The sequence below is a fragment of the Vigna radiata genome, chromosome 8 (genome assembly GCF_000741045.1).
Source record: "Vigna radiata var. radiata cultivar VC1973A chromosome 8, Vradiata_ver6, whole genome shotgun sequence".
NCBI lineage: Eukaryota > Viridiplantae > Streptophyta > Magnoliopsida > Fabales > Fabaceae > Vigna > Vigna radiata.
Window position 1 is genome coordinate 25,727,902 of NC_028358.1, and position 14,024 is coordinate 25,741,925.

Here is a 14,024-nt window from a genome sequence, read left to right on the forward strand (position 1 = left end):
GCCAATCCTGACTAGTCCAAGTTTACCTACTCCTAGTTTCCAAGTATTAAAAACCATACTTGGTTCTCCTAGTCTATCATGACTAGTCCAAGTTTACTTAGTCCTTGTTTCCAAGTATTATAACCACTCCTAATATATAATGATCTTTCTTGTGCATGTTTTCTCTCTCTTTCTTTTATTTTCACCTTCTTCAACTTCAACAACTTCTTCTCTTTTGCGAATCTTCTTTATATAACCATATTTACAAATGACCATTGAACACAAAGTTGACTTTTGGATAGACTTCATAGCCTTTTTAGGTAGCTGGTTAAACTAAAGTCTACGTTGTAGAGTGACAGTGCTTTCATTCACGATTAGCTTGTACGATCATCCATACCCAAAGGCTTTAAGGAAACATTTTAAGAATATCTTCTTATCTCTCAACGTCTTTCTGTCGTTTGTGCAATGCTTCTGAATAAAGCTTATTGTTGACATTACCTGCACAAAAAATGAGAGCAAAACATATAAGCAAGGAAGCCCTTTTTCGTACAACATTAATTATTTTAAATGTTGACGAACATTAAGCACGTTGTGTGTTTAAAACATTTTATCACATGTCAACACCTTTTGATAAAAGCATTGTTTAAGGGCAAATCGTTTGGTATGTTACACCTATATGATATGACCTTTTAAGCTCTTATTTCATAACGTCGTCTAAGCTCAAGGACATCTTTTAGACATGCTTAGCAAAGCTTCTTATCAGGCACTATATCAATGGTTAAAGTGCTATGGTGATTAGATACTCTATTAGGAGTTCTATAGTGTTTAACACCTTATACATCTTATGCCTTGGAAATGTTTTCATACAACGTTTCTACATTGAATCTTAAGCATCAATCTTCAGCTCAACGTTTACATAGATTCTGTTTCCAATGTATCAGACACTGCTTTCGTTTAGACAGAAATAACTTCAAGCATTGTATCCATATAAATGTTTATCTTGTTCGATGCTCTAGATATATTGTTATATCTTATAGGCACATGTTTCATACAATATTATCCTTTAGTATATGTCATCGTTAGACATTATATTTTATGATCAATATTTTATTGAGTGTTGTTTGTTAAACTTCAAAACTTAAGTTGTTGGACAGTCTAATCTCTTTAGACGATCTTATCTTAACACTTCAAGGATGCCTTGAAGGTTTGCAACACTTGTGAGTAGTGTTAGAGAACAGAAGGACCCATCTCTTGGAGATAGTAGATGCCTTAACAATCTATGCTATTTTGTGAAGTTTTTTATGTTTGGGTATAAATTTCATGGGTTCTTTCCCTACCTTTTTTTGGTTTCTCTTATATTTTTCTTGCTATTGGATATGTTTCCAAATAGGTGGAAGCCAAAGCCACCATGACTAATGATGCTTGGTTTGTTGTGGATTTAAGAAATTTTGCAAGTTTGGAGTACCTAACGCCATGGTTATTGATCAGAGCACCCACTATTGCAACAAATCCATTTAGGCTTTACATTAGAAGTATGGGGTTGTGCATAAGATTTCTACACCCTACCACCCCAAACTAACAAGCAAGTTGAAATTTCAAACATAGAGATAAATAGGAATTTAGAGAAGATTGTGCACTCTTCTTTCTATTATCATGTTCTTCTTTTCCATCATCGCACTCTTCTTCCATCCTTTAACGTATGTGACTCTGCCCTCTTTTATCCTCACTCCTCAAAGTTGAGACTGCACACTTCTTCTTTTTTCTTTTGTGGTGCTCTTCTCATCAACATTGTGCTTGTTTTGTCTACTTCTTTAGGCCTACTTCATTGTGCCTCATAATGCCCTAACTTGGAATTTGTGCTGGATGGGCCTTCGTTGACATTGGGATGTGAATCTCGGTGAGAAGGTAATGACTTTTGTTTTTTGTACTTAGTTTGAATTGATGTTGACATTGTTTTTTATGTTTTCAATTGAGCTTCTTGTTCTCCCATGACCCACCTTTGCTTCTCTTGCACCCATTGCCTTTACAGCTCTCATTCCCCACTACCTTTGTTCCAGCTAGTTCTTGACTAATCTTTTTTCTTTTCTTTTAAATGATGCACTCATTGTTTCTGAATAATAGTTGTTCATCACTAATAATTGTGTATGTATAATATTATAATTTTAAATATTTAATCTAATACTTTAAATTAAACTCTAACTTTGTTTTTAAGTGATATTTCTAAATTTTTTTTCCAATTTCACATGCTATTAAACATTTAAATAGCATTCTCTTTTTGCGTCTTTTTCTTTTATAAAATATTTTTTTAGTTTCGTTCAAAATGTAAATTTTTAGAATTAAGGTATATTTTGTTTTTGCATGCAAAAATATAAAATTGTAAAAATATGATTAAATTTGTGTTTTTAAACATTTAATTGTGTCTAGAAATAAATACATGCTTTCTTCTTAGGAAAATAAAAATAGAAATATAGATTAAGTTTAGTTTTGCTCACTTAGGTTTATATATGGAATTTTTAGATTTTAACCCTTTACTTTTTTTTTTTTTTTTTCTGATTTTGCAGACCAATCCCTAGTCAAGAAGACCTATTTAAAGCGTGGGACCCATTTGTTTCTGAGTGCAGAACGCTTGGCTGAACAAAAGGATGAATGAACACAAGGCTGACCTAAAGTTGAATCAGAGGTGCTGGGTCTGAATCTGGAGAGCTGAGTTCAAATCGGGGCTGCTGCTAAGAAAATTCAGTGTCACTCAAAGTTGCTGAGGCTGAGGCGTCGATAAGACCTAGGTTCGGGTTTTTCTTCTTCGATTCTTAGGGTTCTCTGTTTGAATAAAAATGAGTTTTTAGAAAAGATAAAAGACTACTCTCTTCGACACATCTTGTTTTCTCATTCTGTAATTCTTCTTTGTAGAGTAGTGTAATATAGGGCATCGTCACTTCTTCTTCCTCTTTCTTTCTTATTTTCCAAGAGGTCATCTTAGGTCAGGATTCCATTTAACACACCAATTAGAACAGGAAGTTTTAACTCTGGATCAAATTCATTTTTCTGTTTAGTTTAGTTTATTGTCCCATGCCTTGTTTTTGTGGTTTAAATCGTGTAGTTGGGTTAACCTTGATAGTATTGATATTAGGCCTGCTTGCATCCATTTTAATTTCTAGTTTTTGTGTATGTCTTGATACCCAATTCGTAGATATTAATTCCTGTGCATTTTCTGGTCTAGGTAGTTGTGTTTGATTCATTTTATGATGCACATAATTGGATATCATCGTCTGTTTAAGGCTGAACTTACATATCATTCATATCTTGCATTTACAAAATAGGTAACACTGCACTTGCATTTGCATTAGAATCATAATTGTAGTTTCTGATTCAGCTTGACTTAGTTTGAATTTTCCTAGTTTTCATGCAGTTTTTACATCTGTTGCATCAATTAGAAGTATTAGACTCATTTCACTTTGCATATAACACAAGTGTATCATTGCTGAATCATTTAAATCTGCATCCACATTTCTGATATCTGATATTGAAACTGTCCAAATAGATTCATAGTAGGTTTTTAACCATGCATCGTAGTTGTTTGAGATTTGTTCCCGCTTTGATACCAATTGAGAATTAAACTCTAAAATAATTCTAGAGGACTTGATTGATCCCTCTCATAATCTTCTATTTATAAGAATAAATTGATACAAGAGTACATGATAATTAGGATAATCCTAGACACAATATAATGATGATGATAACTAGAATAATCCTAGACACAATATAATTATGATAAATAGGATAACCCTAGACACAATATAATGATGATAAATATGATAACTCTAAACACAATATAATGATGATAAATAAGGTAGTTTCTGCATATCATTTTGAAATCTGCATTAAAACTGCATTTAGCCTTTGAACCACAATGCTGTCTTTCTTTTGCTGTTAATAATAGGTTCAACTGGGTGAATTTCATTCCTACCATTTTATTACTTGTTCACCTTGCATTTCCCATTCATATTCAGCATTTTAAGTTTGCGTAAACCATTCCATATGCATCAGCATCTTAGGAATCCATATTCTGCAAGTGAACCAGAAAATATGCTTTAAAGGGAAATAAAGTTTGAACATTAACTTGTTGCCATTCAATATTTGCTTAATATCAATGGTATTATGATGCAGTTATGAATACATTCTAGCCCTTATTGCTTGATCATGAGTCGTGACTCATTACACTGTAATTATTATGACTGCATTAAGAAGAAAGTATGAAGGTAAAATAATTTAAGTTTTTTCCATAAGCTAAAATACACTTTGTCCCTGAACTTTTATATCTAACTACTACAAAAAATTGAAGTGCATAAGTTAATTTTAGTTTATAGGGGAAACTTGAATCATCTAACTTTCTTATTTGTGAAATAATTTGACAGTTTCTGTGAGTTTGTCTGTCGACACAATGGTTCACAATAGAACTAATATGACATTATTTGTTTCATGGTGCTGACTGACTCTAACTAATGGGATAAGGTTTTGAGCTTGATTCAAGTTGATGTGATTAAGTTTTAACTTGTTGATAATTTTTTTTTTTCAGCTTCCAGTCTCACAATCAGAGAACAACAATCCTTTTAGACCAGCTTGAAGCAGTTCTAGGCCTCACATTCCTACAAACTTGCATTCTGCATCTGCTCTGACAACTAGGTAACTGTCTCTCGGCCTTCTATTCCCACACATAGAAACTCATGTTACTGTTTTTAAAACTATCTTTTACAATCTAAATCTATATAAATTATTATTCCATTAATTAAGAAAACAATAACTAGAATGTATTAAGAAAACTATAGGCAAGAGATCTATCAATCATTAGTACTATAGGCAATCATTAGTACTATCTTCCCTGTTCCTCCTATTATGAACTTCCGAAATTGCAAGAGATCTAGCAGAAAATAGCATAAACTGTGCACTGTTGTAATTTATGCAGCTATGATTATATCATTTCAAAAACTATCCAAAACTTTAAGTTATAAGAAGACTTCAAAAATTCACTACCTAAAACTAAGATAGCCTACTAAACTAGCCAAAAATGTAAAACTGCACTATATCAGCTTAGGAAAAATTAAAGAAAACATCTAGACACGTTTCAATTGGTAAAAAGATAAGGAATAGCTCAAACACCAAAATCTGGATAAAACTTAAAATTTGACTATCTAAGACTTACACTAGACTACAATAGGCTAAAACTGCAAAATCTGAGAATTGAACTAAACTAGTATTTAGAAATGCTAAACAACTACCTAGGCACATTCTAAATGACATAAAGAAAGTAAAAACTAAGGTAAAATTAAAACAAACTACCTAGACACATTCTAAATGATATACGACACCTAAAACAGTAGCTAACCTATTTACACAACTGCACTAAACTGTCCTAGAAGGAAGTAAGACAACTGTCCTAACAAGTTTAAAATGGTAAAATCTAGCTAAGAAACAACTCAACTTACCAAATATACCTAGAACTCAAAATATGACTACTTAAGACCTAAAATTAGTAACTAAAACGGGCTAAAAGTGCTAAAACTAATAACTGTACTCGACTACTAGTTGAAACTGTAAAGTAACTATCTAGGCAACTTTTGAATGATAAAAGGAAGATAAAAATCATGTCACAATTCAAAAATAACAAAAAAAAAATCAAAGTTTCACTGGTTGAGACTTACAAAATTATGTTAAAAGTAAGTTAAAGCTAAGGGCTGCACTAAAACACTAAAAGAAACCATATTTAAACTGCCTATTCAAGTTTTAAAGGGCTAAGAATAACCAAAAATTGACTGCAGAACTAATTCGCCATAAAACTTAAAAAACTCACTACCTAAATTTGAAAATTCATTAAGACCAAGTAGTAAACACTCACACAAGAGCAAAGCTCACAAAAGCATGCTAAGGTGTCTCAAATTCATTATTAATCAACCTTTTACATCTATTCTAGAGGCTCCCTGAAATAGGCATGGATCCTCTTAGCAAATATAAAATGTTATGTCCTAGAAACTAGAGCAACCTAGGCAACCCATGCTCTCTTCCTTGCTCTCCAAGAGTGACCAAGCCATCTAGAAGGTCAACAAAAGTCTCCCTTGCTCTGCAAGGCCTCTCCCACGTTTATTACCATCTAGAAGGTCAACCAAGCTCCTCTCCTCTACAAATGCAGCCCCCACATGTTGGGCCAACCTTCACGCCCTTTCTTGCTCCATCTAGGTGCGCCCCTTAGGAAACTAAGGGTGTCCAAGAGCAATCCTACAAAAAGAAAGGAGTAATTCACGCGTCTATAATTTATTCTAAGACAAGAAGAAGAAAAACTAAACCAAATAAAAGAAAGAAGGTGAAGAAACTTCTCTCCTAAACAAGCTTATTTTCCCCAAGCATGTACCTTCATCCTTGGTAGGGGTTAGGAGCTCATCATGACCTAACCCACTAGTTTCTAACTTTCACTGCCCTATCTATGAAATGAACAAGAGAAAGAAAATGGGAAAGTAGAGAGATCTCAGAGGCTGTCCAGGACAATCAACTGAGAGCGGAAATGAGAACCACCGAATCACAAAATTGTTACCTCGGTGTGTTTTGCATAAATCAAGACCAAGAAACAAACATTCAATGTCGTTTTTACAAGAGAGATTCATCCTATATGGATTTTTACAACAAAGTATAGGCAAAACATGTGATGTTTAACACTTTTGGATCTGCTTTATTGAATTATGAATGTTGATGTTATTGCATCTTAATGTATTGTCTCTATAGATTGGATAGTATTGAAAGAAAGGAATTGTATTTAATTGAAAGAAAGATAAAGCTAACAACATTTCAAATATTTTCCTGGTATACTTGTGTTTATTCCAATTACACTTTGTTTCTTTACCTCAAAGGCAGTTTATTTTCATTAGTGTAGAATCATGGCTAAAGCGGAAGGTGGCAAGGAACCAATAAATGAACAAGCAGTTGCAAATATGTATGCTTCTATGAGGTCTGAGCTCAACCAAATTTACTCCAAAATAACTGAACTGGAGATGGAAGTCAGTGAGCACACATTAGTCATCAATGCCATTCAGCCTCTTGACCAATCTAGACGATGCTACCGAATGATTGGAGGGGTGCTTGTGGAGAGAACCATCAAAGAGGTCTTGCCTGCTGTCCAGCGAAATAAAGATGGTCTTGAAGAGGTTGTTGCAAGGCTTAATGAGGCACTGGAAAAGAAGAAAAAGGAAATTACTGAGTTTGAGGCTAAATATAAAATCAGGATAAGGAAGGCTGATGCTGAGGTGAAGGATGAATCCGGTAGGAAGGAAGGGTCTGCCCAAGGAGTTCTTGTGGGTCCTGCTGGTGGAAGTGAATGATTTGTCAAATTTTATTGCTTTGTTTCCTCAAACTATTAGCCAAAACTTCCTGCCTTTACAATTGGGTGGAGGCAGTGCTATGCTTTGCTTTACAGAGTATTGACTAAACTATTTACAACTTGATATGACAACCTTCAGTTTAATTGCTTTGGCTGAAAAGAACCGTTCTTTATTGCGTTTATTGCGTGTAGTTCTTGTAGATTTTTTTTGCGCAAGACTCTAATGGTCAAAGCTATTTTGTCATGTTTCATCAGGGTTAAAATGCTTCTTCCATGTAATTGCCTTTTGTTTAATATGTATTTTGATCCGAAATGCAGGAAAGAGGTATTGGGAGAATGATTCAATAATTCGTTTTTTTACAATCAAATTAAATTTATTGGGTTTGAGATGTATGAACTTGTTATTTAATCCATTACTAATAAGAAAAAGTTTAATTTAACTCAATGATCCAATTTAATTAATACGTGTGAGTTTCCATGGTCAATGTAACTTTTTTATATTCATATAATGTTTACATATTTATTAAAGGTAGTTTCTTCATGTACCTCCATAATTTTTTGTCTATATTTCTAGAAATTGTTTTTCGTGTTTTGTGCTTTTCAAATTATATTACCTGGAACTAGAAAATGATTTTTGGATTATATAATCTCAATCAAAATGAACTTTTTGAATTATACAATTTGAAAGTTATATATATCTATTGGTAAGAGACTTCTTGAAATGGTATAAAAAACAAATTCACGAGGATTTAATCCAAATCAGATAATATCTTACCAATGTGTAAGTATTTAATGTATACATAAACTTATGTCAATCTTCTGTTTTATCTAATGTGAGACTTTGTTTGTATTCTAAATATTATGATCACATAATAAACCAAATCTATCAATAGAACATCCAAAATGAATAAAAAAAAACTTGTAGATTTGCTTGGGGAGCAGAGTTCAAATAAGTGAGGACTTATGTCTAAAATTTTGGTTTGGAAAGTCCACCCTCTTCACAAATGTTTAATAGAAAAAATTTTCATTCTCATCTTAATGCACCCCTAAAGTTATTAAATGGTGGCAATTATGGCCAGATAATAAACCAAATCTATCAACAGAACCTCCAAAATGACAAAAAAAACCTACAAAAATGGGTGGGGAGCATAATTTGATTTAGTGGGGACCTACGTGTAAACTTTTGCATAGAATGGTCCACACATTTGTTCACAAATGCTTTTTAGCAAAAATTATTGATTTACATGTTAATGCAACCTTAAGGTCATCAATGGTAGGATTAAAACAACAAAACAAACGAAATCTATTAATAAAACATCCAAAATGAGCAAACAAAAACTTGCAGAATTGGATGAGGAGCATAGTTCAAATAACTGAGGACCTACATCTAAAATTTTGGACAAGAAGGTTCACCCTCTTCGCATCCAAAATTTTAGACATAGGTCCCCGATTATTTGAATTGTGCTTCCCACCCAATTTTGCAGTTTTTTTTTTTACTCATTTTGGATGTTTTATTGACATATTTCGTTTATTACGTGGTTTTAAATCCCACTATTGGGGACCTTAGGGTTGCATTAACATGTAAATCAATATTTTTTCCAAAAAGACATTTGTGAACAAGGGTGTGGACCTTTCTATGCAAATGTTTACACTTAGGTCCCCACTTAATCAAATTGTGCTCCCCACCCAATTCTGGCCTTTTTTCATCATTTTGGATGTTCTGTTGACATATTTGGTTAATTCTGTGGTCATAATTGCCACCATTGATGACCTTAAGGGTACATTAAGATGAGAATGAATATATTTTTTATTAAACATTTGTGAAGAAGAGGGTGGACCTTATTGTCCAAAATTTTAGACCTAGGTCCCCATTTATTTGAACTATGTTCTCTAATCAATTCTGGAGGGTTTTTTTTTCTACTCAATATTGATTTTCATTTGACAAATTTGGTTTATTATGTGGTTTAACAAGAAAGTATATTGGGTAGTTTGTAGTATAACAAGTGTCGTATCCATAAGGATTTGACAGAAAATACAATCTTCTAAATAGTTTGATCGTTTATAAAATAGTAATGGATTGTTAAATGTACAAAATAGAGTTGGTTCATGATAATAGAGTGAAATATGTTGTAAACTGATTGAATTTGAAAATGATGTTGAAGTTCGACTTCACTTTTCCCTCTCTTGTAATGGTTATGTTGTTAAATACGACAGTGCAAGTAATCAAGTCTTGAGAGTTCTCTTTAAATGTAACTTTATGTCCATCTTTGACAACTAGAGCCTAGGATCATCAAACTTCAATATGATTTATAAATGACTATTTGAATGGATCACCTACATTAAAATCAGGACTATATAGCCAGCTTCAACCTTAGATCCATTCCTAGCATCTAAAAACATGCACAAGTTGATTGGACCGCAACTTGAAACTATTTTTCACTCGATCTCAAGTCAATGAAATAAGATGAGTTATTAGTTCATCCCACAACAAACATAAACCAATTCACAGACATGTAATTAAAAGCAAGTATTTATAGATAAAGTAATACTAAATACAAGAGAGTTTGAATGAGTTTACATCTCACTTCGACACCTAGGAGATTTAACTCCTTATAATAGATGAAAAAAGTTTAATACAAGGAAGAAACTTTATCTCTCAACTCTCTACTAATGTTCTTTCAAGCATAGAGGAAGGGTGTGAGAGAATCTCTAAAGCCTTTATCTAAATCTCTCTACGAATTTTTCTGGAAAAGTTCTTGAAATAAAAAGGTAATTCTATTTTTATAAACATTCCAGGGTGTGGCCTTAACAGTGGTGTCATGGCTCTCGTGGTAAGGTTTCCTCTGAATGTAGGTTTCTTTTGTGGCTTAGGCCTTAAGCTTCTGTGTTGGAGCCCCTGAGATAACTTCTAGGAGAAGGATTCTTCATGGCTTCAACCTTAAGTCAGAGATTAAGGTTTTCCTCCAATGTGGGTTTCTTCGTGTGGCTTAGGCCTAAAATTCCACGATGCAGCCACACTCAAGGCAGTTTTTCATACTTTGCTTAAAATTCCTCTATTTTCTTAATATTCCTCCTTTGACTCACTAAATTCATTACAACCTGCAAAAAAAGTAAAATTGAGATGATCCCCCCCCCCCCAACCACCAACCCACACATACACACACATAACAAAATCAAAATAAGATAAGTGTCAAATTATATCAAAATTAACTCATATTAGGCATTTATCACTGACCAAGCAAACTGCCACAACATCGACAAAATCTTCAAGGTAAACATTTAGGTTTGGGTCTAGCTCCAACTAGTGCTGTAAAAATGGATTAGAACCCGCGGGCCAACCTGAACCACAACGGATTCGGGTTGAGTTGGGTTTAAAAAAAATGAATTTTTTTTTATACGGGCTAATTTTCAACTCGGCTCACGCGGGTTGAACCCGTGGTGAACCGGGTTGGCTCACCAACTCACCTAGTTTAATTTAATTATTTATTATTTTGTTTTTCAATATTATTAGTTAATTTCTTTTATTTTATTGTAAATGGGAATAAGAAAAAGATGTTTCAAGAGAGCAAAATATTATAAATTTATCCATTTAAGACTCTAATCTTATAAATGGATAAATGACACAAAAATTATTAATATTAAAAACTTATTTATTCGTTTTTTGGGGTTGCTTTTGGATTACATTTGAGTTGTATGTTAATTTTTTTTATTTTGAATTGTCTTTAAAGTTTAACATAATTTTAGAGTGAAATTATTTAAATTTGAATTACAAAGAAATTGTACTTTTTTATTTAAAGAAATTGTAATTAAGTGAGCCAGTGAGCCAACCCACCAACCTTTGATGGGCTGGACCGGGTTTGAATTTTTTCAGCTTGCTAATAAATGAGCTAGGTTGGTTGGCTCACTAAGTGGTCAACCCGTGGTGGGCTAGGCCAGGTTGTGTCGGGTGGTCCATTTTGATAACACTACCTCTAACCATACCATCAACACTCGGTACATCATTGCCCCTGCCCCAAACTCGCACCCCACTACTCAAGTCCCTACTAAATCACCTGCCGCATAGGTATCCTGGCCTATGAGCTCAATCTTCTCACTACCTCACACATCCACCCAGTGTTTCACATTTCACTATTAAGACCTATTAAAGGAAGTCATCCCTTCAAAACCCCATTCCAAAAACTCAACTTCTAAAACCCTCCACTTAACTCATGACTATCAAACCTATTATATTTTCAATTCACTTCCCCACCTACCACTTTAACTCCACTGTCTACACTCTCCAATGAAAACATGCCATCTCAACCCAATCCAATTGTCCCATACTTTAATTTTTCACTTAACCCCCTTTTGCCACTCATGTCCACAACCATCCAGAACATTCACTAACCACACGCACAAAACCCTAGTCTAATAACCACTCACTCAAAGCAAACTACACCGACCTAATTTCCCCTCATTTTCCACTTTGAGGGCAAAGTGATACAATTTATCAAGGAAAGAATTCTTAAGAGGCACGATAAGAATAAATCAAAGAAAAATGCAGAATAAGAAAAGAATGAGGACACCACAATCTAGCAGATTGAATAGTCAAGTGAAGATTCACCACAAAGATTTTAATCTTTGATAAGAATTAGAGTTTTAATCCAAGAGTTCTAATCAAAGAACCAAGAAAATATTCTCTCAAAAAATGCAAATACACATAATGTGACTTAAAAGTTTTTACACAAGTTTTTGGTACCTTTATATATAAGCACATAAGTGTAAGAAACCCTAAAAGAAGGACCAAGACAAAAACATAAAAACATAAACTAATTTCTATACGAAAGCATGAAGACCAAAAACATAGAAACATAAATTAATTTATAAAGAAATCCCAAAGTCCAAAAACATAGAAAAATAAACTAATTTTCCTAAGAGCTATTTTTCAAATGTGCTCTAAGTCATGATCTTCATATCCTTTGAATTTCTAGTTGCTTGTAGCATTGTGAGCCTTGAATAATTTTTGGATAGATCAACAATGTAAGTATTGTCATTAATTCTTTCATGAACTTGAAATGGTTCATCTCCTCTTAGTAAAAGTTTATATTTCCTTTTAGAAGGAAATCTTTACTTCCTAAAGTGAACTCGCATCCAAATGCCAGATTCAAACTTTGTCTTCTTTCTCCCTTAATTAGCCTTAGAGGCTAACTTCTCCATCTTCTTTTCTATTTGGACCTTTAACTCTTTATGAAGTTCCTAACAAAAGTAGCTTTAACCAATTTGTATTTGTTAGTTATATAATCAATATCAGGTAAAGTTAACAAATCTAATGGAGTTAAATGGTTAAAGTCAAATACTAAAACAACTATTATGAGAAAAATCATCATAGTCGTGAATCCTATTTTTTTTAATATTTTTATTTTTATTTTCCGCGTGTTAAACTAACATCGTGCCACATGGCAGTGACTGAAACACATGTAAACTCTAGAAAGGGGAGGAAGGGGGGTTGAATAGAGTTTAAAATTTTTCACAAAGAAGTATTAGACGTTGTTACAGGGGTTAGAAAATTTGTAGACAATGTTGAACACTTAAAGATTTTTATGTGTTTAGAAAGCCTTTAAAACGAAAACAAGGATGAAAACTTGTTTTTATACTAGTTCACTCCAATCTGATCTATGTCTACTTCTCCCTTAAGCATTCTTAAGGGATTCTAAAAATCTTTAAAAAGATTACAAACGAGTTTAACCACTCTTGGTTTATAATTGAATATAACACTCTTGATTTTACACCAATCCAACTGATTATACCGTTTTAACTCCATTGAGTTAAACAAAAAAAGTATTTTAATTAACTTTTGAATGTATAAAAACAACAAAGTGATTTTATAAAACAAGTAGAAATGATAAATCTCTTTGAGAGGATATTTTTGCAATACAAAGTATATCTGAAAAGTTGTCCTTTATAGATTTGCATAGATAAATAGAACAAAACACAACAGAGAAGAAAATACAATTCGTGCATGCATTTAATACGATAGACATTTGTTTCGGTGTTAGAGCCCGAGACCGAACCGACCACTTGGACCAGCTTCCGACCGTCTGACCCGTCCGTCTTGTCGATATCCTTCGGGAATCAACCTGGAGGCCCTGCAAAGAGAACACTCCGACGCCCAAGTCAGATAGTAGATCAATTAGCTAGGCCAATTTTTAGATTAGATTCGAGATTACTTTACCTGTCCTGCCATTCTTATTTATAGACTGCGCATCTGTAACTGACCATTAATTTCATTGATTTGCTGCACCTTCCGTTACATCTCCATCAAGGCCCATCAATGCTCCTACAACCTCATTCCTACCCTGCCCTNCACCGNTCNGCCCTANGTTGTACTCATTCCCCAAACTTTGCCAGTCGGACCCGACCGAACTCCCTCCACTGCACTCGGTCTGACCGGTTCGACCGAACCCTCTCCACTACACAAGCCCCCCAAGCCCCGAGCGTCTTCGACTAGCAAAGGGGTTTAAACTCTCAATATGGTTCTGGGCAACGAAACGTCTCGCTATTACAGCCATTCGATCCTGCCTTCAACAACGGCCATGATCCTCTCACCCATCAATCACATCTGTTCACCGAAGAGTCACGAGTTTTCCTCCGTTGGATCTGTCATCGATGGACGGCTGAGATGCTTTCTTGAAGCCCTCTTTTTCGG

The 14,024-nt window shown here is 33.9% G+C and overlaps 1 protein-coding gene across 2 annotated transcripts; it reads left to right on the plus strand.

Moving 5' to 3' along the window:
* Positions 1-2,589: 2,589 nt before the first annotated feature.
* Positions 2,590-7,521, plus strand: LOC106769889 (probable prefoldin subunit 2). Of its 2 annotated transcripts, none has more exons than XM_014655683.2 (3): positions 2,590-2,762; positions 4,553-4,659; positions 6,896-7,521. In XM_014655683.2, the coding sequence occupies exon 3, from the start codon at positions 6,900-6,902 to the stop codon at positions 7,338-7,340; it is 441 nt and encodes a 146-aa protein (XP_014511169.1). In that variant the 5' UTR covers positions 2,590-2,762; positions 4,553-4,659; positions 6,896-6,899; the 3' UTR covers positions 7,341-7,521. The 2 variants fall into 2 exon arrangements, with proteins under 2 accessions (XP_014511169.1, XP_014511168.1); XM_014655682.2 differs by having other exon boundaries at positions 2,591-2,762; positions 6,891-7,521.
* The last annotated feature ends 6,503 nt before the right edge of the window (positions 7,522-14,024 follow it).